Here is a 25,543-nt window from a genome sequence, read left to right as displayed (position 1 = left end):
GAAGTACCTTTGCTGCTAACTTCATTTATATGCTGCAGTTTCTTAAATATTTCTCTCTTGTACATTTTTCTAAAGCATATTTGTTCTTGTAAAATGCAGCAACTGTCTCTCTTACCTTTCCTTTGAGAACGCCTCCTAAACAAGCTGTCGCTTCCATGTCAGTATCCGAGTACCACCATACGTTTCACCAAGACTGTGCAATAATAGTTATGTAAAAATTTTGTGTGTGAAATCCTCAAGTTCTCCCTGTGGCTTCTGCATGCTCAAGTGTTTGACACATTCTCCTTTAATCCTCCTCCTTGTTTCTTTTATGACACTGTTGCACTCTGTCTTTCTCTCTTCCCCATCAGATTCCATTCCTTTTACAAACATCCAGAAGAAAAATTTAAGAGGTTTTCTAGAAATGTTTAATGGAAATAAAAGCCATCCTTTTGGACACAATGAAAGAGTTAAAATATTTTTTTAAGTTGCTTCTATTTAAAATACATACATAGAAAAAAATGGCCATGTCTGCTTTGCTAAATTATGACACCTGCTTCTTAACATGGACCAGATTTTTATAAGCTATTAATATATTCTGCCACAGCAAGATGTAGCTCTGAGCTGAAAAGGAAGGAACCCTGTCAACCTATTGCATTTCCAAGTCTTTATTAGATGCTCTGATCTTTTCATTTAAATACAAAGAAACACCAAGTATTACCGTAATTCTTAATTCTCTGTCAAAGCCAGCCTCTCTCTTTGCTGGCATTTATATCAGGGATATAACTGAACAGGGATCAGTTTTATTCCCAGAAAATCTGTGTCATGAGGGTGACCAGCCACATGAAAACAGCTTTCTGTTGCTCATAACTCTGGAATGCTGACTGTTAACAATAAATGGAGCTAACAGGGCAGAAGCAAATTATAAGAACAGACTAAAACCATGGGGTTTATGGCAATGTCCTGCATCCCCGCTATGCCATCCAATGTCATTTTATCTCTGGATCAGGTGCTCTGGTCAAACTAAATGTTTTTATTTTTATTTTTATCTGTTCACAGTTCAGACAGCCTGTGACTCTTTGTGAACCACACCCTGGAATTAATTCTTTCCATCCATTCTCTTTTCCCTCTTCTTTTTTTTTCATGTGGTGACTATTGGTTTTCCTCTTTGTAGCCAAAAGTAACATTTCATTGTTTTTTGTCATGGAAACACTCTAACTTGTTTTCATTCCAGCCCTTGTGAAAGCATCTGATTAATTGAACTGGCATAAAGGAGAAAAGAAAATACACTCCTGACTGTAAAAATCATGCCTTTGACTGTGCTTTTTATTTTGAAGTGCAGAAGGCTGTTGCTGAACAGTTAACAATAAAAAGGAGATCCACAAGCCTCAGATTTCCATCAATATTTCTTCCCCATCCTTAATTCTCTTCCAACAGGTCAACTATAAGTGTTTAGCTTGGGCCAAGTTAATTTCTGAGGTAATACTACAGAAATCAGCAGGGTTTATGTCAGAGCTGGGTTTGGTCCCCTTGCCTGTGGTGTGCAGATGGCCCTAGGGAGCCCCAGGGATGCTGTGAGAGGCTGGTCCGTGGTGCTTATTAGATGCATATTAGAAACTCCTGCTGTTTCCGCTGCCACATAGCTTCTCTAGGCTGGTTTAGATGATTAAGAACATATGTTCCTGCTCGATCTCATGCTGTGGCTCTGATTCAGGGAGTATACCACAACCACATTTTGAAATTCACATTTTGAACAGACTTCTGACAAATGCAGCTGTCATTTGGCCTCACAAGCAGCCAAGCAGTAAGCAGACAAACATGCTTCCTCCCCAGACTGTGACTGCTTCATTACAGATTCTTAATCTGAGCTGTGATTTCATCCATTCTGACTTCTCTTGAATGCCTCGGGATGATCGATTATACAGTGGAACCATTATCCATTCAAGTCATGCAGCCTCCCTGCAGAATGCAAAAAAGTGCTGTCTCCGTCAAGATTAAAATGTTCAAGCTGTTAAGCCTGTGATATCAGCTACTAAAACAAATTATAGTCCTCTGAACATGTAACAGACTATGATGTTTATAAAAAAATTAATTCTTTGTTTCTTCTGGGGATACAAGCTTCAGCTTCTGAGGTCTCACATTATCCTGTAATCACTGAATATTTTTTCCATTTTCAAAAAATATTCTTTCCTTTATACCTCTAATGGCAGAGCAGTGTCAGGCACCATGAGCAGTTAGTGAGCACACGATCAATCAAATTAGGTAGCAATGCACTAGAGTTAACCCTGGAGGCGGTGGAACTAGCTCAGCTATTTGTAAGACCTGCTCAGCTATTTAGCTTAGACAGAACACAAACTTCTGAGGTTAAAATATATCTCACAGAGCTTATTAAAATATTGAGTTTCCCCTCATCTAGAAGGGATCAAAGGCAAAAGGGACATATAGAAGGACGGTTCTTTTAGTACTGCCACTTTCTGAGAGAGATTCATGGACTGATTTTTTCGACCTTTTTGATGTTTACTAGACTAATAAAATATTGGAGCAGACTTGAGATGCTACTGGTGGGAAAATCCCAATGGGATTTGTTGCCTTATCTTCCTTTTCCCTAGTTTTGTTGTTAGAACTCATAATTCTCTAGTTTAGCTTTAGGATTTATATGTAATATGCTGATACAATCAGAATCTATCTATTGCTAGTTCAGTTGCTGAAAGACAATAGCACACTCTTTATTTGGTATATCTCTTGTAACAGTTTTCACATTTGAGGTTACAGTCAAGCTGACTTTTGCAGCTGCTGTCCTACCAGGGACATACCAATGGAAGGCAGGAGAGCCTTAATATCAGGTGGCATTTCATTAGCATGCAAGAAGCCAAGAAAATTCAGTCATTGAGGGCATAAGGCACCAAAATCACATCTGGATTTGAAAATTGCACTGAGCATGTGTGTTTTCTTCAGCTTTGAGAGGGAAGACTAAGGAAGCTGAGCCAGTTCCACCAGTTATAAGTGGGCTCAAACTAAAATCCCACATGCCTTTTGGAAAACACAGGATTAATAAGGGTTCAGCACTGCCACCTAGTTCACTTCAATTAGTTTAGAGCAACCTGATCTAGTTGAAGATGTCCCTGCTCCTGCAGGGGGGTTGGACTAGATGACCTTTAAAGGTCCCTTCCAACCCAAACTATTCTATGATTCTAAAAACTAATTATGAAGTACACAATACTGCTGATGATGTTTAAAAGAGTGGTGGTTTTCTGGTTTATAACTGTCTGAGGCACACCCTTAGGAGTAGGAAATACTCTTAAAAGTCAAAACCTGTCTTCTGTGGCAAATATTTCAGATATATGTCCTTGTTTCCAAGGAGTATTATTAAAATGTAGTTTCCTTGACCAAAATCACATATTTTGGATGTTGATTCTGCCATTGAAGACAATAAAATTGCAATGTTTTCTGTTTTATCAGAAAGAGTGATGAAATCTAGCCCCAATTAAAAAAAACAGTCTTATCTCTGCCTTTAGACATAAAAGGTGCAAAATATCAGCATGAGTTCCTGCAAAGAGATACAGTTTGTTTGCTCAAGCACACAAAAAAATCTGTTTCTATATCCTCGCAGAAACAAGGTGCTAACCCTGGAGAGATGAGGAAGAAGAATGTGGCAAAGTCCCCAAGGCAGAAAATTCTTATTTAATGCAAGGCTTTTTTCAAATCATCTAGAATTTCATACATGTGCCCAGTGGTTCAGATACCAAGTAAACCTGCAGAAAAAAAATAACTTTATTAGCTACTTTACATTCCAAAATGTGGAATCACTTCCAATACTTACAGACTATTTTTAATCCTAGCTAAACAGCTGTCATGTATTCTATGTGGCAGACAGTCTCTTTGAAAAACTTTGACAGTGTTTCTTCCATTTCTAGGTCTATGGTGGTCCTGATTTCCTCTCTCCTAGACTAGCCCAGCTGTGTGTTTCAAGATCAGCAGAGAACCCACTGAGAGTCTCTACAACTGGCAGTTCAGCCACTGTCCGTTTCAAGACAGATGCAGCAGGGACAGGGAAAGGTTTTAATGCCTCCTGGCAAGAAAATCCAGGTGGTGAGTATACTGATTAATACCAGGAGAAATTCAGGAAGTCTGAGAATTTCAAATCAGCCATGCAAGCATTTAAAGTAGTCAAATGGTATAGGACTGAAAACTGAAGGAGAATTCAGGTGTTACGGGATTTATTAAAACTAAGAGATGCTGAAAAACAAACAGAGGAAAAAATTGCCTAACTAGCTAAAATCTAGGCCTGTTTGTGTATTTTGTAACAGTCTACTTTGCTGGAGTTTCTTCTCTACATAATTAACCAAGACATCCCTGTAATCAGAAAAGAACTTTTTGCATGGTAACAGTTCTCCCCGCCCACTCACCCACACAGAGTCCTGACTGATGCTTTTGGTTTTAAACTGTAAAGTGAAAACTATCTGGGACTGTGGCTTAACTTGGAGAACTCAGCAGACTCCAAAAATATTTGAAGTGATTAGTAAATACTTGAACTCTACAAGGTTCATCCATCCCCCATGTGATTGTTTGTTCAAAGCTTTACTGGTAATCAGTAAAAGAAGATAATGCTTAAAAGACCCAACTACACCTCTCTACATGGGAGTTCTAATGAAAAGGCTAATTATCGGAAAATAGTTGCAATGAAAAGTGAGGAGAGGCAGATTTTAATTCTTGCAGTTTTGGTTGATTAAGCACACTGATTCTAGTTTGTCAAGTTTTATACTTCTGCATTCTTTATGTTTGGGGTTTTTTTGAGTTTTATGAGAAAGGCACAAGATTTTTTTTGAATAAAAGAAGTCCACAATAGTCTTTTGAATTAAACCCCTTCCAAGATCTGGCGGCTTATTTTTCTGCTTAGGCCCCCTGAAAGCTTCTCATCCCTTTATAGAATCTTGCCTGTTGTACTCCAGGAACCTCCCTCTAGCCTCTAAAACACCCACTCACCAGAATGCAATAACAGTATATTTTTTATCCTTCCAGCAGGCTGCCTCCATTTACAGCAGTCCCAATGCCTTTCTCTCACTCTCCTCTGTCCATGTACAATGTATAAAAGTCCATTTTTTTTGTGCTAGTCCTACTGAAAGTCCTGGCACTTTATGCACATGATCCATCATTCCAGGCTATTTAGATATTCATGAGCACTGGAGCTGTTCTGGTCAGAAATATCTGAGAGTGGAGACCTCAGGAAGCCCTCAGCTTCTTGGGCAGAGAAGTCAAAACTTGAGGCTTGCAATTGTTGCTTTGGTCATGGGGAAAGTGGACCTCCTAGCTGTGTTGGTATTTTCAGAAATGGTTTTCTCACCCCTATGCTCAGCTAGGTCTAGTCACTGCTTTCTCAGTATGCTAGGTCTGTAGCATTCATATGAACAGGAGTTTTGATTGCTTTTACAGTATCTCGAATAGAGGAATATCAGCACTAATGCTTCAGCCTTTACAACATCTACTACCAGCTGAGGTTAGAAAGAAACATTACTCACAAGCATTGTTGTTGCATATTCACCAATAATTATAATGTTATACTTTCCAGATAGACATTTCCATTGACTTTTGTTGTGGACAGGACAGTTCAACAGTTGTAATGCCCATCTTACAAAGGTTTAATGTAGAAAATATAAAGATGGGGGTGTTGTTCCCTTAGTTTAAAAATAGAGCTGGAATCTTGCTAAGCATAAAAGAGCTTCTGATTAAACTGATTATGTCTTTTTTCAGGCTGTGGTGGTATTTTCCAAGCTACCAGTGGGGAAATCCATTCTCCAAACTATCCTCAACCTTATAATAACAACACAGATTGTTCTTGGGTTATCCAAGTTGACTACAGCCACAGAGTCCTATTGAACTTCACAGATTTTGACATTGAAAATCACCATTCGTGTAACTATGACAATGTTGCAGTAAGTAGCAATAAAAATTTCAAAAGTTTCCTTATTGAGTCTGGTGAAATGCTTGCAAAAGAGGAAGCCTACTGTGCAACATAGGCTGCAGTTGGTTTCAAACTTGTAGTTGCATGGTCATATTTATTCACTGATGAGCTAAGGCTTAAATTTACAGATAAATAGTTCCCTTTGTTTCACCGATGAAAAAGGCTTTACAAATGTATTTCTGCATTCTTCCAGTTTCCCACTTATATTTGGAAGGATCTTTTCTTGAAAGCAGTGCATGCTGCATCCTGGCACCATCTTTTTCGTTTTCGTGGCGCGAGTTGTAGTTAGTACTGCAGGAATAACTCATACATAGATGGCTGTTATTATGACACCCTTTCCCATTTATAGTGGAGTTTACCACAGCTTGCTCCAACCCATAGGATGGACTGCCCACATATATAATAGATTGCCCACACTTTGCTACAAACTCAGGAGAGATGGGTTCTACATGCAGAAGGAATTTTGGCTGGTTTTGTTCAAGTGTGCACCGTGTATTCAGGGGCTCCTCAGCTGTCTAATTGCTTCATTAGAGCAGCTGTGCTCTTAAAAGCATCACACTGCTGTTTGTTTGTGAACTTTTGTTGATGTCACAGAAGTTCAAGTTGCTGCTCAATCAGTGCATGACAATGAAGAACTCCCCGCATCTCCACTTGGCCTTTTGGAAGGAGGGACATGAAATCCTGACCTTTGATGTCATGTTGCACTTCACTCAGTACAAAGGCATGTGTGATCAGTACCAGCTGGATAAAGCACAGTGGCTGTAGCCCAAAATCCAGGTTTCCTCTCCTTGATAAACTGTCATTCACAAAGAACTCAATTTGGCAGGAACTGGGACTCTTTTGAAAACAGCATGTTTTAACAGCATTGCCTCGTAAAGCACTTTTGTACTGAACCAGAAAAAAAAGTCTCCCCCTTTTGCTGAGCAAAGTAGAGACTTCATTTGGCCACAAAGCATCTTTGTACGATGACTGTTCACTTTTTTCTGCTTCTCAAGCGTAGGGAAATATGGTTATGTCTTTTTATTTAAATTGTTTAACCACATCAGGGAATCATTGAAAGGGAAAATCTATTAAAAACATTTTCAAGTCTTCCATGATATCACACCAAAGCAGAAAATCAGATTGCTTGACAGAGACACAGGTCATTTGAAATGGCAGTACTGGTAAAAATGCAAAAAAAAAAAAAAAAATTCTAAACACTATCTAAACAGTTTGTAGATTACTCAGCACTATGAGTTAGAGGCACAACTCCCATTACCTTTATAGGCCAGATAAAAGCACTGGATTTTTAATCACTGAAAGGCATCAGTCTTTCAGCTGGCAGAGGAGACGTCTGTGGCAGAGCTCTTTGCGTGAGTGGAGTTTGCAGACCATTGCAGTGCAGTGCCACACCTTTTCCTCTATTGCTATACAAGTATCTGTTGTTTGCTTCTGCTTTTTAGTTTTTTGGGCATGGTGGAGGAAGAAATTGCCCATCAGCCCCAGCTGTGAAAACACAACTGAAGCAGCAACGTGAGCAGGGAGGGAGATTTAAATTTAATGCAGGCATCAATCACTGCCCAGCAAGTGGAGGGTGGTTTGAAACTGGATGAGAGAGAATGCTGATTTGAAGCCAAGAGATAATGAAGGGCTCTGAGGTTCTGGTTTATAAGATGACAAGCTCTTCAGTGATAATTTAGGGGGACCAGCAGGGCAAGAAAGGAATGGATGGTGTTTCCTTCTCTACCTGGTATTCCAATAGGCAGAAAATCACTTGTTACAAATACCTCGATGTGATTTGTGTTTGTCTCATTCTAAGGCTTGCTATATGCCTCACATGGTAATAGGAGAACAGAGTGAGGAGACAGAGTGCCTAGAAATATGTAAGTAGAGGTCTGACTGTGAACAGTTTAGGATATGGCCATCTAAGGAAGCTGGTGGGTTGTTTTTCTCTCTCTAATATAGGAACAGCATCTACTATGTATGAGTAACACAGTGGTTCCACCCTTTTCCCTTTCTTCAGTTTTTACTTATCTTTATGGATTTTATTTGCTCTGTGAGTTCTCATGGGGCTCCCCTCCACCCTTGAGTGTACCAATGGCCTTTTCCTTCATCCTTCCCCTTCTAGACCGTCATTTTCGCTGTGTTATGACTGGAGATTTTTCGAAAATATTTTACTGTAAATTCCTTTCTATGGGAACACATGAAAATGTATCTTTTTCCTGCAGTGTTTTCCATTGCACATTTGCTATGTGAGCAAAATGGAGGGAGGGAAAACACTCCTTTCTGCTCCTTCTTGGCTATGCTGCAACTCTAAAAATCCCAGTGCATTTTTCAGTTCTGCTCAATGATTTCACATGTGAATCTGAGCACAGATCTAGGTTCAGCCAAAAGAATTTTAAGCCAGTAACGGTAACTCACAGTGTAACTCCTCTGAACTCCCACTAGAGTCAATGGATGGAGCATTCAGGCCACCAAAAAGCACATTCTTCATTCACTTAGCTGCCTAAATTAGATTCCTCAGTTTCTGTGTCTCAGTTCTTTGATTTACCTGTTCTCAGAATAGATGAGCATCTCTTCATCTGCTAAATGAGGATGTATAGCCTTTACTTTTTCTGATCTCAAATATAACTCAGTAATATTCTGTAGAAAGCGTAAGATCTTTGAGAGGACTTTTTTGTAGTCACTGTCACCATACATAATGAATAAATTTTTTATTTCTCTTTATGTACCAGCCCATTTCTGTCTGGAGAGTGTGTCTTACAGCAAACAGATTTGTTTCTTTGAAGGAAAGTAGAGGGAAAGAAATAGTGAGTGCACTAATTCCTCTAATTTTTGCCATGTGTTTAACCAGTATTGTAGCTGACGCTACACCAGGAGTGCAGATCAGCAAGTTTCAAGTATGTGGAGACTTGAGGAGGATGTGGCTTGGAAGGCAGTGCCTGTAGCGCAAGGCACTGAAATGGGGAAGGGAGAAATAGTTTGTTCTTTTCAGTGGCTTTGATTAAGTAAATGTCATTTTTCTTTCCTGTTTCAGTATAACAAGTAGTACACAGGAATGTAGAAATGTAAGCCTGTGGGAGCTGGAGAGGAGGTATGAATTCATTTATTCCAGGTGCTCTCAGAGAGGATCTTCCAAGAGAGGACAGATAGAAATATGTGGAGTTTTTATGGCTCGGAAGACAAAAATTACCTTCTTTTGTCATGTGCTTTTGCAAAATGCAGGACCCATTTGAACAGGAAAGCAATGAGTCACTCAGTTATGTTTGTTGTGGAAAGGGAAGAGCAAATTGCTGCTATGCACAGTGCAAATGAAAACTTGGCTTTTAAATAAGCAGATGCATAATTTTCCTTTACTCATGCAGCCACAGAAATGCATTTCTCAGACATTTTCAAAATAACTTTAAGAAGCTGCAGAGAGACACAACTTTTTTTAACTAATGTGTGAATATTGTGGTTTCTGATCTAGATTCAAGACTGAAACCCTCTCTATAAAATAGTTTAAGCTAATAAACAGCATGTGAGCAAAAATGATGCAGCCGTACATTATCCATGTTTTTACTGTTCCTGCTTAACTTGTAGCTGCTGTAGCCCCTAAAAGTTGTTGCTGTATCTCACTAATGCTTATACTGAACTGTTCCTTGAATCAGATTTTTAGCACGTGTAAAGGCTAGGAATAATTTCTGGGTTTCTGAAAGAGGAGACAGTACCATTCTTCAAGCAAGCTGCCCAGAAAGAGCAAATACACTTGATTTACAAAACATTCCTCTGCTTCATGCACTTCTCCCAGTGCATGCACTTACCACAGAAAGACTTCTTTATTCCAGAAAGCTCTTGGAATGAAATGCCTAGTCTCTCATGTTACTCATCCTTAATATCTTCCTGAGTGAGAAAGCTCAGCTACTGGAGTCTCACAACAGTCCATGTGTTAGTGGTCACATCCTAAGCTGTGCAGAGTGGCACAGATCCATTGAAACCTGCAGTTTGTGTGAACTGTAGTCAGGCCCTCTCTCTACGCACTGTCAATGCAATGCTTATTCTCAGTTCTAGCGTTCAGATAAAATCCTCTCACTACTGCTGAGGGAAAGACAGTACCTTAATCCTAAAGGTTATTTTGTTAGTCATTACTTTTTTTTCACATTCCACGGCTTGTGGTTTTTGACTCCAGGCAGTCTGATTTATATACAGAATATATGTGCAGAGGAACAATAAACACTGCACACTATGTATTAAAGGGCTGATTGTGTCAGGATGCCAAAACAGAAGAAAAGGCTGAGTGGATGGACATTTTAGGTGTCTTTACCAGGTACTCATTTTTACAGAGATTGCAGTACACTTATTACTTTGTCACAAGGTCCCACACAGCTAGCTAGTGTTACAGGCCCAAGGGCAAATGTTTAATTCACTAGTACAGCATTGGCCATGTAGGATATGCCAGTGGAGTAAGCAGGAGTTCTGTCCTTTGTTTCTCAGCTCTGACGTTTATTTGAGACAGGTCACCTTTCTCTCAGTTACTGTTTTTCTGTATTTTTTTTTCACTAATGTGCTCTAAAGGCCTTTGAATACTGGAGGCAGAAACATTGCATTATGTTATGCAGTCTAGTTAGAAATTTTTAATTAATCCATGCTGCATTGCACAGGCTTGCTGGAATTTGAGGCATTTTGAAGTAAATTATTACAATCTTAATATGAAGTACATTTCTTCTAACCCAATGGCATTCTTTTGCTCAAAGTAGGCTTTTGTATAGGTTTTAATATCCTATAATCTGAATATCTTCCAGTGCTCCTAGCCATATTTTTCTTCATTTTGCTATAGGAAGCTGAGTCACAGGTTCTATTAAATTACGTGCCTACGGACATGCAGGATGTTAATGCTGAAACAGGAACCGAATTCAACCCTTGTTGTGGCCCAGTAGCCCAAAAGCTCTTCCTCTGTGGGTCATGGAACTGTGCTGCTGGGTCCAGTGCTCGTGGCTTCTGAAACTGGGCACGAGGACTCTGAGCCCATGGCTCAAAGAAGCAACAAATCATGTCTGCTGGAGTGCTAGGAAAAGTTAGCAGGAGACTATGAGACTATGGCCATTTCTCCCCAGTCTGTGTTTTCTCTTTTTATGATCTTGGTGTCATTTAAGCTAGAAACTCGTTGGTTTTAACTTCACTATCTTTCACTTCCTGATTGTGAAACAGAGAGGAAGAAAACAAAATTATCAGCTCTAAGGGGAAAAAAGAGAAGGAAGGCATTTGTGGTAAAATTAAAAGTGAAGTTTTGTAAAACCATCTTTACTTTTTTTGTCCTTTTTTAAAAAACTTTTATTTACCCTCTGCTTAAATAACAATTAAAACCCATAATCCTAGTGTCTTGTCTTTTTATACACAGTCGTAGCTCCCACTGGTGCACTTGTTGCACATTAGCACCAATTTTAGAAGGCTTTACTGTGTCAAGATGTAGGGTTTAATTGAATAAAATCTACATGGGAACTCATGTTAGCCATTAACAGAAAACAACAAGTGTATGGAGATATCTGGATTGTTAAAGAAGAGTTGTTTCCGTACCAGGTACACACAGAGGAAGATGGTTACTTGATGCATTTTTGTTATAAAGGCTACAATAGCTTCAGCCTGAACTACATGCATTTTTTTAAATGGACACAGATTAAGATAGGCGATGCATAGTTTGTTTGCACTGCCCATACCAGGGCTGTATCAGGAACAAAATCTATGAAACATAAGAGAGGGAATGAAATAAAAGGCTTCCCAATACTCCTATTGAAACCAAATACCAAATTTGATCTTTTCATAACAGGTATTTGATGGTCCTAGCAATGAAGCACCACTTCTTAGAAAACTCTGTGGGACACAGCATCCTCTTCCTATCACATCCTCCAAGAATCTGATGTACATCCGACTGCGCTCTGATAGAACCATTGAGCACAGGGGCTTCAGTGCTCACTTTACTGAAGGTAATTTCATCATTTTCATTAATATATATTTCTCTAATCACCAGTTTGTTTGTATTAGACACAATCTTTTATCAGAGCTGATAATGAGAAGTGTGTTTTCTATACATGCAGCATGCCAGTGCGTATCTTTAACAGAACTGAATTTTTCCAAATTATAGATTAAAGAAGTTCAGGATCATCTTAGATTCTTTGATTGGGGAAGAAAATGTACTTGTTATAGCGAGGCATCTAACACACATCAGCTGCCTCTTATTCATTCTCCCTAGAGGGTTAGCTACCTATAACTGTCCTGAGAAAGATGTGCAACTGGCTGTTTCCACAGACCTAGTGACAAAATAACATTTTATATGTCTATCCAAGCGCATGAATCTGAAAAGGTATAAAAGAATTCTGTGTGGTGCTGTTGATGAAGTCTGCAGATTCAGGCCTGAAAACCCTGACAAACATCAACTATCCAATTTGTGGAGGACTAATTTGTATTTTACATGGTTTCCTTCTCAACGGAAAATTACACCAACTGGGCAGAATTTTTGATGAAATTATGTACTACTTGATGATTGGTGATTCTTTTTCATTTTTTCACAATAAGTTTGGAAACATTTTTCCCCCAAGATATAGCCATTTAGTTTTTGCAGAGAAAATCCCTTTCTCTCATTTTCTTAGGATTGTTTTTACTATAAATCAGTACTTTTCCCACAATTTTTATTTATTTGAAAATATTGTGAAAAATTATAAAGAAAAGGAGGAATTTGCATCAGCAAAAATCTCAGGAACCCCAGTTATAGAGGTACTAATTAGATACCTAATTGGGCATTTCTGACTAATGGCTATGAGAGCCTAATCTGTTAAACATCCTCAGAACACATTTACTGGATTAGGCCCTGAACAAAACATGCCTGGTGAGTAAGTGCTCCCTACCTAGGATGTATGCAACCCAGCTTCCCTCTTCCTGAGAAAACCCTCTAAGTCCCATCTCCATCTGGATGTTTTAGGCAGCACAGCACAATAAATGAATCTTAGTCTTTGGTACCTAACTCCCCACCCTGCTCTTTAGAGCAGCTGTCTGTTAAACTCCGATCTGGGGGGTTTATGATGAGTCTGTACGCTTAGAAATGAGGCAGCACTCAGCACTGTTATCTGAAGTTAGGCAGTCAGTCAGCATTTCACACAATTGCAGTTTTGCTGACGCAGGTCACTAGAGGATCATGCCAATGCAATGGGATGCCATCCTTGGGCGCTGGAAGGTTCTGGACAGTTTCTTATGATTTTTTCCTTCCTAGTTGCCAACACAGGCAAATGATCAGAGAAATGGTTGTACAGTTGCAATATCCTGAAACCAAATTATTCTGGCCCCAAGATTTCTCTTCTGGGCTATGAGGAGGTGATAAAGATGAGGACTGTTCCCAAGTCACTCTGGCTTCTCTCAGATGGTCAGCCAGGTGCAGCATGGCCTGTGGATTCAGGTTAAGAGTGTACATGTGGTACTGGGAGCTAGTCCTTAAGTCTCTTCTTCCTATAAATTACTGTTGTGAATTTTATCCTCATTTCACACTGATGTTACATTTTATACATTGATTTGCCCTACAGAGTGTTTTGTATATATAAATATCTATGTTTGTATGTGTGTGTGTGTATGTGTTTCATTCTAAAGCATGCGGAAGTTTCATAGAGTCAGATTCAGTTGGGGCAGCTATTTCCTCTCCACTGTATCCTGCCAAATACCCAAACAATCAGAACTGCAGCTGGATTATTCAGGCTCAGGAACCATGTAAGTAAAAACATCTTTTATAGTTAGCTTGAATGACTAACATCCTCATCTTCTTTTCTGTGATAACAATACAAAATTCCTCCTTTATTTCTCTAGGAAGTTCTGCATCCTGGTAGTTGGAGAGTGTGGCTTTCCTAATCTGTCCTAAATCAGATTTCACTGTAAAAGATTTAGTGCATAGTGAGGAAAACAGTTTACAACTTTGTCATCTTAGCTGATTTGCTGTTACCAAGTGTTGCAATTATAAATTGCAAGTTGTTGAATACTATGTGAAGTTGGATTCATCTGTGAGAAAATCTAAGGGCTTGTATATAATTAAAGCACTTGTATTTAGCAGACCTTATTTTGGTCTGGATTTTTCAAGCTAGAGTTGTGTTAGATTGAATCTATGCTGTTAACATTAAAAAAAAAAAGAAATTTTAATTAAATAATGAGAAAAGATACAGAGGAATTTCAATTTCAAATACAATTAAAAAATATAAGTATACTGGTCTTATGTGTATGGATACACTCTCAAATGTTCCTTGATCATAGGACACCAAATATTTTCCATCAGATACTGCTATTACCTTTAATACCTAGTATTGATACCTATCTTTACATTGTATAAGATTCCTAAAAAATATTTACAATTGGGTAATACCATGCTGGTAACATCATTTAAAATAAATGTTAGTCTTTAATAGCAACTATTGAACTTCAGTTGTTCATCTGGTATTTAGACATTTTTTTTTAAATCATAGAATGTTCCAACTCCATTTGTGAGTTTATTTTGTTAAGTTATAAAATCACAATAAATCTGCCAAAGAAAACACTAGAAGAAAAATCAGGAGATAAGCAACACTTTTTTTTAGCATAGGTTCTTGTACACGGAAGGGACACCATCAAAGCTGTTCCTCACCTATACAACATTTATTTCTAAAGACAAATATTTCTGGATCCAAGTTGAAAAGTCATACGTAACTGTTGTCTCCTGAATTACATCAGTATGAGACATGACAAAAATGCTGTATAAGAAGCAGCCTGTATATGTAGTGACTTCCTCCACCTACCGCCAGGACCACCGCAGACCACAGGTTACAGGCACACGTGGCTTCATTGTGGCAGTCACACAGCGTTACAGGGCATAGCCATATACAATAGATTTAGCCAATGGCAAACCACAGCAGAGTTCCTGCTCTGCTTTTACTGAGAAGGCCATCAAGTCTCCTGCTCTTGCCACCCACTGTGTTTTTCCTTTTTGCTTTGTATCCTGAGGACCTGCATTGATAGCAGTAATTGATTGACCAGCCAGGACACAAAAGAGTGCCAAACACACAGACTATGCAGCTGAATGCCAGGCAGTGGCACCCTGCTGAATGCAGCGCCTGGGTCCATGTCTGTCATTTCAGCTTATTCTAGCTAATTAATTGTAGCCCAGTGAGAAGCAAAATATTTGTGTCAAATTCAGGCTTGGTCAATGTGGGAGAAAATTTAGTTATCATCTAAATCATGAGACTTTCTGACCCGCTCAAACTGCATAGGAGCTCTAAGGCCAGGAGTAACACAGACTGTGTTGAGGACAGCCTCTCTTCTTCCAGTTGTGACTTCACCTTTGTTCATATCGGACAAGTAAGAGCAATATAAGATTCAAAAATACCCTGAGTCAGAAATCCTCTTTTTCAGGATGTAGCCTGCAGTCCAAGGGTGTGGAAAATCCAATTCTGTACAAATATAGCTGAGGGTAGTTAATGATCCTTTAACCAGTCCAATTGATGTATGTGGAACATTACAAAATGATGAAAGAACCAGCTCTTTCTAAGCCTGGAGCAGGGCAGCATCAATTCACATTTTGTCTGGATCTATGGTATAGATCGCAAAGGGACAAAAGGTCAGATGTGTAGAACTAAGTTTTGTTTCTGAATGTGTGTAAATTTTCCATTTTGTATTTGCTGACATTTTCAGTAAGTATATAACAAAGCTGTTCAGATATTAGAAAATTTAGATTTATCTGTATGTGTTAAATCTGTGCTTTTAATGTCGATTGTACTAGAAAGTACTGAAATATGAAGAGATTTACCAGGACCTTTGCAGTAAGGATTAATGCACTTCCATTAAATTCACTCCACATATCAGGGATTAAGCTACTTCAGATGTTATGCTTTATGGGGACTGATTGACTTCAGGGGAGAAAAGAAAATACGGTGCATTTGTTTACATTTAATTATTTCTCTGTGAAATGCCAAGCTTTTTAAGTTTTTACTCTTTGCTGTTGACAGTCAACCACGTGATACTCTCTTTCACTGACTTTGATGTTGAAAACAATAGACAAAACTGTACAACGGATTTTGTGGAGATTTTGGATGGGAATAACTATGAAGCTCCTCTTCAAGGTATTGTATCTTTCCCTCGATAATTTCATATGTAGAACTACACCCAAGGCAAGCAGAATGCTTTCTGTGAGTGTCCTGCTTCTCTGTTAAAGGAAGCTCCTTGGCCAGAGACCAGGAATGGAGGATAAGCCTTCAGTCTGAATAGCACAGTCCTCCCAGGCTCTGACTGTATTCCTACTAACCTGCAGTATGGAGTTGACTCCAACTGCCTTTTCATTCTCAGTTGAAAAATGTTGGGAATGAAGCAATTCAGTTTAAACTGAATTCCCAATTAACTGCGCAAAAACATAACTCACACTCATAAGCACAGTCCTATGTTTACTGTACATAGGTGAAGAAAGCTGCAGATTTATAGCAGCAGAAAATGGATTTTCTGGAAGCGGTGGAAAGCATGATTTTCTGCTTCTTCCTGATTTTTCTACAGCTTTCTCTCAACATCTCTGTCCAGAGCCATCACCTTCAAGTAGCAGGGGCAGCCTGGAGCAGCAAAATTCAGTGTTTCTGCTGCCAGGAAGCCGTGAGAGAGCCTGGGCAACAGAGTGGTTCTGACTCCCCTCGCCTCCCCAGGACTGCCTCAAATACCTTTCTGGGAAATTCGGAATATCTGTGACTGATTATGCCCACCCCTTTTGTATATGTTCCTTTGTCAGGAGTGGGGCTGCACTCAATTTAAATGGTTTGTAACCACTTTGTGAGAGCAGAATTCACTTTGTGCTCTTCTACCCTTGGCTTTCACTTGGCAAGAGGACTAGGATACTAGCTGCTACCTTTCTTTTTGCTGTCAGATGCCTTTCTGCATATTGCTAATCCTCATGTTACAATCCATTAGAGAACTGGTCTGTTATTTGTTATTTATCACTTGTTTTTTTCATCAGAAACCAACTGAGTGAAATGGAAACTACTGTTGGATATATTTGGTGGGTTGTCTTTTTTTTTTTTTTTCAATTAGGCTGTAATTTCTGGATAGAGTGAACACAAAGGAGCTAAGTGACAGAATAGCCAGTGACTACAGTGTCTGGATTGCAAGAGGTCCTTCCTCTGTTAAAAAAAAAAAAAAAAATTCCACCAGAGTTGAGTTCTGTGCTAATGAAATGGAGTATTTCATTTTTATGTAGATTTGAATTGACAACTGCAATTGTAAGCAATGAATGTTACTCCTGGTTTCTGTCAGGCATTAACCTCAAATGTTAAATTAGCAATAGTAATTACATGCTGAACATTCCTTTTTTTCTCTCTGGCTTCTTGTCTTTCAGGCCGTTACTGTGGCACTACTATACCACATCCTATCACTTCTTTTGGTAATGCCTTGGTGGTGAACTTCATCTCCAACAACAACATTACTGCCAGGGGCTTCCGTGCCACCTATGCTGCATCATCATCGTGTAAGACCACATGACATGTGTTGCAACCTTATGCCTCTGACTTTTAAGAAAAAGAACAGATCCTGTATCTCTTTGTCTCTCTGACACCCTGCTTTTAAAATCCCCTATTGCCCTTCCTCTTTTTGGCCAAGGTCTCAGCAAGTATATCAACAAGCTAAAGAACAAGGAGACAAGGAGAAATGCTTTCTTGACTAGCAAATGCTTTGGCTCTGGCAGGGTATTTTTTTTAATGTCATCCTTCTCAAGCCTCTGCTGTCTCCTTCTTGTTGCAGCCTGCGGGGGTACTTTCCACATGGACAGAGGAGCTTTCAACAGCCCTGGCTATCCTGAGCCATATCCGCTCAACACCGAGTGTGTCTGGACGATTCTCAGCTCCCCTGGCAACCGGCTCCAGCTGTCCTTCATGTAAATGCATTGCCAGGGGTTATTATTCAGCCCTTTAAGATACCTGAAGGAAGGATGCTCTGTGTTTATTAGGAAATTTAATTACCAGATGATAAAGCTGAAACCTGTTTTTAGAGTAACTTGGAAAGATAGCACAGCAGTGGTTAGTGGCAGCTTGCAATCAGTGGTCTCCTGTCTTAGTTGTTGCTTATATTAAGGCATATACAGCATTATATAAATAAGTGGTTTACTGTTTGAGCAACATGGGATGCTGAAGAAGCCAGTTCTCACGTATAAACAAGAAGAGGAAATTTAGCATTGCTCTGCCTTTTCTTTACAAAGGAAATTCCTACTATTTCCTTACTACCAGATGCATTGTAGTAATTATTATACAGCTGAGTAATATAAAGGGCCGAGATACTCCAAGACTGTAGGGTTAAAATTTATATTAAACTCTTCAAAATTTCTTCAATTATAGCAGTAGAGGTACAACAGGGACCAAGAGAATATCTGAAGGAATTTTGTTTTCCCTTCAGCAAAGTAACTTTCTTTTGAAGACTTCTGACAGGAAAGTAATGTGTGATCCACAGAACAATGTGGAGTCCTTTACTGGGGTCTTTAGGTTGTTCTTTACCCATGATGTGGATTTCTGAGCGTCTCGGTTTCAGCCATCAAACAATGGCTGCTGCTAAGAGAGAACTGACCCTTTGCAAAGCTTATTGAGAATGAGCAGGAAAATAAAAGTAATTCTGAAACCTACATTTACAGTTAATTGGGACAAAAGGAGAATTTGCCCAGTAACATACTGACTGCATAAGATGCAATTTGTTAGGCATGTACTGATTCGCTAACGCAATTAAAAGGACATTCTATTCCTGCTTCACTTACTGACACAGAGAAAAAAAGTACTATACCCTGAAAACATTTTCCAAAATATTTCCTACAAGATAATGAATAACAACTTTTTGGAGACAAAACAGAAATCTAGTGTGAAGCAGAAACAGTGGAACATACATTCAGTTATATATAGTTACATTGAGTAGATGTAAACTCTTTTCTTTAGCTACACATAGCTGAAAGGCAAGCTGAAAATACTGGGAAGCATGAAGTAATTATTTTATTTAATTTAATATTAGGGGGTTTATAAAGTTGGCATGAGGCATTCAATTTCTTCATCTCAGTCTGAACAGAAATGCTTGTCTTGCAGTTTGAGGGTTAGCTTTAAATTAGTCTGAAGTATATCCAGATGAGTGGTTGGAAGCATTTCACAGCATGTGTACGCTGAACACATATGGCTAAATTCAGGACTGAAGGGGGAGGAGTTGTTACCAGAAAATCAGAAAGCACAAAATATTTAGGTCCTTGGTTATAAGAGGCACTCTGTGGAATCTTTACTATATATTCGTAGCCTGCTTCTGAAAAGTATATTGGATCGAATCAAAGTATTTCACTCAGAATAACAGATAATGATTTTTTTGAATATATTTAGCATTCAGCTTGGTGCAATAATTAAGAATTTTTAATTTGATTACTAAATCCCATTCCTTTTCTAAGGTAAAAATTGGTTTAGAAGAGTCCCTAGCAATTGCTATTATTATTTTGCACACCCAGCTAGGTGAAACTCAGAGGCCAAAGAAGCAGGAGAAACTGCTAAGGGATTTCTGAGCTCTGAGGTGTTAACTACAAATGAATCTAGGCCTCTGGCAATTGTTTTCTCACCATAGTGTGTGCTGAAATAATACATATATGAAGGGCCTGCAAACTGATTTGTCAGGTTAAAAGTATTCTCTGCACCCAACAGATGTGCACCGAGTAAATAGTCTGACCTGGACTTATATTACTGGTTTCTGTATCGGGGGTTTCTGTGTTTCATAGCTGTTGTTGGAGAACCAAGAAGTATCGCAAGGGTTTGAGAACTCTTTAAAAATGATAACCTTGCAAACTGAAGCTCTGTTGTAAAATAAGGGGCTAGAAAGAGAGATCCTGCATCAGCAACACTGCCAGGTGATGAGCAGTGACTTCTGGGTTCTGAAGGGTTTTGTTGCTGCCCTCTTCTTAACTGTTACAGTAGGATACCAGCTACAGGGGGATTAGTGGCCTGGCAGGGCAAACTCTGAAGTATGTGCCAGTATATGCCTGCTAATGCTTTTCTACTGCTATTCAAACAGAGCATTTCAGGTGGAAGACAGTAGTGGCTGCACCAAAGATTACCTGGAGATTCGTGAAGGGAATGATACAGGCATGCTGGCAGGACGATTCTGTGGGAACTCCTTGCCTTCAAATTATACGTCTACTGTTGGACATGTCCTGTGGGTCAAATTTGTCTCAGACAGCTCACACACTGGTGTTGGCTTCAGGGCCACATTCTCTCACTGTAAGTAAATGTTGTTTAATTGAAAACTATTGTTCTTTCATAACACTTCCAAAATGATTAAAAAAAGTGATTGCTTGGCCCTCTAAGTCTATTAGAAAATGTTCGTTGATGTCAGCAAGGCTGCAAATTCACTAAAAAAAATAATTTGTAAAATATCTGCTGAATGTAAAGAGATGTTCTAAAGCATGTTGGAGAAGAACGTGTAAGTATATTGAGTATAACATAATCAGAAGAATTAGATATGACATTCTGTCTTTTTAAAGTATCATAACAGACAATACTTTTTTTCAAATTGATCATATTATCCTTCCAGAAGCAAAAAGTTCCATAGATTACAGAAAATAAAATGTCCTCTATTTCATTGACTGTTTTCTAACAGTTTATTACTGTTTTCAGGTTCTTCCTTCAGCAGTATTGGGCTGTGAAGATATGAGTAAGAGCTATAAACTAAATACTTCTATGGCAACCCGAGTTTATCAGTAGCTTGTTGGAGTTACAAATATCTGACCATATGTCTTTGCTACCTGAGAGTGAGAAATTGTATTTAATGTTTATGTTGCCATTTATTAGGCAACTGATAAATCAAGAAAAAAGCATTTATTTCCCAGCTTTCTATTTTGCTTTTTGAGTACAACAGAGTACATCTTCTAGTTAGGATCTAAATGCCATCAGCCAAGGAGCAGAATTAGAAGAAAAGGAGATGATGCTGGTTTATAGATCCAGAATTTCAAGGGACCATTGTAAACATCAGTCTGAATTTCTGCATGAACATACTGCTGAAGCTAAACATCCACAGCCATTCTGATTACGCAAGCTAAATTTCTAACAATTTTCCTTACTTTGAGACTTTTACTACTCATTTTCAAAAGGAATTATCAATAGTTCAGAGCTTAATCAAATCAGAACCATTTTTCACCAGAACACACACAGCCATTTAAAAAAAAAATATTACTTAATGCTTCTTAGGAAGAAATTAACATGAAGTAGGGAGAGTCAGGGGAATTTAAAAGTTACATCTGACCACCCCTTCTACATGTAAAACCACACCACTTGAGTGGGTCTTTTCCTTCAGATAAGGGCACACTGCATCCTAGGAATGTCTGAGACACAAGTCTCAGCACTGTCTAGTCCTAAGTAAATTAAGTCAGATAGACTGAAATGAAAGCTATATTCTAGGCTGGGTCCCAATGCTTCTTTTAATGTATGTGAATCAGAGGCATTAGTTGTCTCTTTCTTGTTTTTCAGTGTATGGAAATGACATTGTGGGAAACAGAGGACAAATAGCTTCCCCACAGTGGCCCAGAAGTTACCCTCACAATTCCAATTACCAGTGGCGAATAAGTGTTAATGCTTCACAAGTTATCCATGGCCATATCCTGCAGATGGATGTCGAAAATCATTACAGATGCCGTTATGACAAACTAAAGGTGATTTCATTGTGAGAAGTTATTTTATTTCAGTTAACTTTGATAAAAATTATCAGTAGAGAAACCTACAAGAGGAATGGGAAGAATTTCTGAGGATCTGGTGTGGCTTATTGGTTTTGCTACGTTGTCCTTTCAATAATTATTAGCTACAGGAAAGGTTACATACTCTTTGTCTCCCTAACAGATATTCCCAATCTGTAGGTTTGAAATTTATTTAAAATAGGTCCACAATGGTACAATCTTGAATTTTGAAATCACAGAATTTCAGGTCAGATACCAGTTTGAACTTTGCCCTGTGTTCAGTTCAGGACAACAGTGATAATAACATTTCAGTGCCTCTGAAAATAAGGTTATTTTAAAATCCTACAAGGAACAATCCTTTACTTGCACCTTCTTTGCTCTCTGGATCAGTAATTTGCTGTTGGCAGTAGGAGGGTACCTCTTTCTTCCTGTTTGATTGTTTTTCTATACCCTCCTGTAATGCAGTCTAGCCTTTTCACCAGGCTAAAACACACAGCACTCAGGGTGCTAAGCAAAAGGAGCAGCAGAGCCAACAACTTCTTTCTGAACTTAGCTAAACATAACAACTTAGTTAAATAAGGTAAATCTCTTCTTGTCTTTTTTTTTTTTTTTAACCAGCTGTTTCACTAATTATCATTTTCTTTCATCTTTGGGAAAGAGAAAGTTAATACTAGCTCAATATTTTCAGTATTGTCAATTCATGATTAGTTCAGTGATATCCAAATTTAATATTAGTTCAAAAAGGAGATATAACTTTTTCCTTCATCTCGTGTCAGATTTTAACAGCATCTTCTTTCTTCCAACTCAGCCTGCCTTTCTTTGTCTGTCCCTCTGAAAGTGAAATGAGTTTCTTAAATCAGCTGGACATTCAGTGGGTGTGAGTCAGCCTGACCTTTAACCTGACTCAAGGATCAGATCTTCAGTGTAATGTTAATGTTTATTTAATATTTCTTAGCTTTCTCAACTGGACATTTTTTACTTGGGGGAAGATGACAAGAACACAAATAGGTTTGAAAGGTGGGAAAACAGAAGTATCTTTTAATCAGACAAGACTCTGGCTTATAAATACATACGATGAAAAAAAAATGCATATTTATTTGATAGAATTTAAAATATATGTTTTCCTCAGGGGGAAGAAGGAAAAAAACACAAGAAACAAACAATGCCTTTTTGCCTGCAGATCCTGTTGTTTTTTTCCTCAGCAAGGAACGAGGTTGTACCAGTGGACTTTTTTTAACGTGGGAGGGCAGTCCATGTCCCTGAAGAGCAGCCCTATGATAGGGAATGAGCTGAATTTGGTGGCTTCCATTCAGATCCTTCTTCTGTGGAAGCTTCCCAATTAACAATATATAATGGAAAGGGAGATTTTGTTCTGGTTTTTTTGTTTTGTTTTGTTTTGGTTTGGTTTTTTTTTTTGTAAGAGAGGTTTCTCTGTAACTGGGATTTGCTGAAAGATCCCTCACTCTTTTAAAGAGGGTAATTTTCTCCTTGGAAACTTGCTGAGTATGGGGCAGATGAAAATCTGCCTGTATGAGAAATGGCACCATTCTCCTTCTCTCTGCAGGTTTATGATGGTCCCACCATTCATTCTCGTCCTATTGCAACATACTGTGGTGCAGATCCTGCTTCTTTTGCATCCTCTGGCAGTTCGATGACAATCCAGTTCCAGTCAGATTCATCTGTGACTGGAAAAGGCTTTCTTTTGGAGTGGTATGCAGTGGATGCTTCAGCTGTTACACGAACCATTGCTAGAGGTGGGTTTCAGTGGGTTGCACGGTTAAAAGTGATATAGCCAGTGATATACTGAGCTTTACTTAAAAAACTCCAAACCAATTTCCCCACAAGAGAAAGCCCTAGCTATTAATGGAGGGAAAGCTTTCATCGACATTTTAATTAAGCATTTTAATAGCTTTTTTAAACAATTTCTAAAGACTCTCAGATATACTGTTTTCCAGTGTTTTAAAAATAAGCATGCTGGTTGAGGGGCATTTTTCTTTACACAGGTATTTCATGAAAGCTAAACATTTTATACGCTTTCATGAAAAATTATCCCTCAGGAAATACCATTCTTAAATCACTGGCCATTGTGATATGAAACCTTTCACAATAATGCATCTCATATCCATAAAATAAAGAGAATATCCTCAGTGTGATCATGTACCTCTGACAAATAGCTCCTGGACTGAGAGGGAATATGCTTCTTGTACCACTGATTTTCTCTGAGCAAGTTCAACAAGAGAAAGTTAAGACTAACTAGGACACAGTGCTACATCTTATTTCTAAATCTGAAGGCAGATTTGTGGGGACAGAGGGACTAAGGATCCCTGGGGCTCTGCAGGACAGTAGCAGTATGTAATGGGTTTAAGTGCTGTGCAGGATAGTGGCAGTATGTAATGGGTTTATGTGCTGGGAGAACAATGAGCCACTAGATATCACAGCAAGGACTCCATCCTGGTCTGAACATTAGGACTGGAGAAAGAAAAGTACTTCAGTTTCAAGAGGGTCTAAATTGTTTATGTATTGTTGGTTCTGTGTGCACAATTCCTTTCTGATATGCAAGCTGTGTTAAACTGTTGTAGGTGCTCTTGGGTCTTTTGCTAGATATTTGCACCAGGTAGCACAGGAACATCTTTATAGGTCAGGATTTTCAGGTTTTGTACTCACAGTCCAAACTGAAGCAATGCTTGAAGAAATGCATTCCTGTGACTACACACATCATCACTGTGCTCCCACTGTGCTTAATTATAGGACTATCATCTTAAATTATATGAGGGGATTGTTCAGTTTAAAAATAGGATGCTTTCATTTTTGTCTTCTTGTGTGTGACAGGTGCCTGTGGAGGGACTGTAACAACTGAAGAAACACCTTCATTCCTCTTCTCACCGGGCTGGCCCATGAATTACAGAAATTTTGCTGACTGTGTGTGGCTTATCAGAGCTCCTGGATCCACTGTGGAGTTCAATATCCTGGCCCTAGACATAGAATCTCACAGCTCATGCAGCTATGACCAACTTATTATCCAAGATGGTGAGAAGCCAATCTTGCCCTACCCTGACAGCATGCAATAGATACCCAAGGTCCCAGTACCTGGAATTCTCATGTCCATTGAGCTTAAGCAATCTAGATAGCAATGAGAACATGCTCTAAATCAGTATGTTTCCTATATGCTGAGACATTCTGCTAGTTAAAATAAAGTTAGAAAAGTCTAGCAAAATATTTGGTGGTCTATAAAAATATTTCTCAATCTGTAAGGGGTTAAATATCTTGAAAAGCACTTGCCTGAAAGTGTGAGCCACAGCAACCAACAAGCAGATGTGAGTTGATTTGGTTTTAACACTAACATACGTTCTTTTGGTCTCAGGAGACACCAGTCTTTCTCCAGTGCTGGCTACTCTGTGTGGACGAGAACCTCCGGGGCCAATAAGATCGACTGGAGAGGCAATGTTCATCCACTTCTTGTCAGATGCAAGTGTCACTGGAGCTGGGTTTAATGCCTCTTATCACAAAAGTAAGATTTGTTCCTATTCTCCTCCAGATAAATGTCTGCCTTACTGCTAACAATGGGGTAAGGAAAGAAAAGACTCTGGCATTTTTAACAGCTGTCTACAGTCTGTCTAATTAATCACACAGACCAATCATTCACGTCTCATGAATATACATTAATAAATATCTGACTCTGAAAAGGTAACATTTGCAATTTTCCCAAAGATACAATACAACAAAGCATGATTCAACCAGACCAGTCACTTCTCAGAAGTAAGAAAAATGTATGCCTAAGTTTATAAGAGCTCAGCTGAAGGGTGAAAGAATGCCCAGCTAAGGTAGGGAAATAAATTACACAAAGCATAGACACAAACCAGAGAGAGACAGATGCAGAAAGCTGTGTAAATTCTAGCAGGAACAACAATTCCCAGTAGCACTCATCCCACGTGCTCCCA

General features: G+C 38.8%; 1 protein-coding gene across 1 annotated transcript in view; it reads left to right on the top strand.

Moving 5' to 3' along the window:
* Positions 1-25,113, top strand: part of CUBN (cubilin (intrinsic factor-cobalamin receptor)) — a gene marked incomplete at its 3' end in the record, with an annotated part of 95,765 nt that extends 70,652 nt beyond the window's left edge. The window contains exons 30-41 of the mRNA XM_010072660.1: positions 3,894-4,068; positions 5,728-5,909; positions 11,721-11,877; positions 13,529-13,645; positions 15,904-16,017; positions 17,271-17,399; positions 17,672-17,804; positions 19,952-20,157; positions 21,403-21,584; positions 23,170-23,359; positions 24,435-24,632; positions 24,967-25,113. Of these exons, the coding sequence (XP_010070962.1) occupies positions 3,894-4,068; positions 5,728-5,909; positions 11,721-11,877; positions 13,529-13,645; positions 15,904-16,017; positions 17,271-17,399; positions 17,672-17,804; positions 19,952-20,157; positions 21,403-21,584; positions 23,170-23,359; positions 24,435-24,632; positions 24,967-25,113 (1,930 nt within the window). The remainder of the gene's footprint in view (positions 1-3,893; positions 4,069-5,727; positions 5,910-11,720; positions 11,878-13,528; positions 13,646-15,903; positions 16,018-17,270; positions 17,400-17,671; positions 17,805-19,951; positions 20,158-21,402; positions 21,585-23,169; positions 23,360-24,434; positions 24,633-24,966) is intronic.
* Between the last annotated feature and the right edge of the window lie 430 nt (positions 25,114-25,543).

The sequence above is a fragment of the Pterocles gutturalis genome, unplaced genomic scaffold, assembly GCF_000699245.1.
Source record: "Pterocles gutturalis isolate BGI_N339 unplaced genomic scaffold, ASM69924v1 scaffold20346, whole genome shotgun sequence".
Classification (NCBI taxonomy): domain Eukaryota; kingdom Metazoa; phylum Chordata; class Aves; order Pterocliformes; family Pteroclidae; genus Pterocles; species Pterocles gutturalis.
Note: the sequence above shows the minus strand (reverse complement) of the source record. Positions and strands in the feature narration are given on the sequence as shown.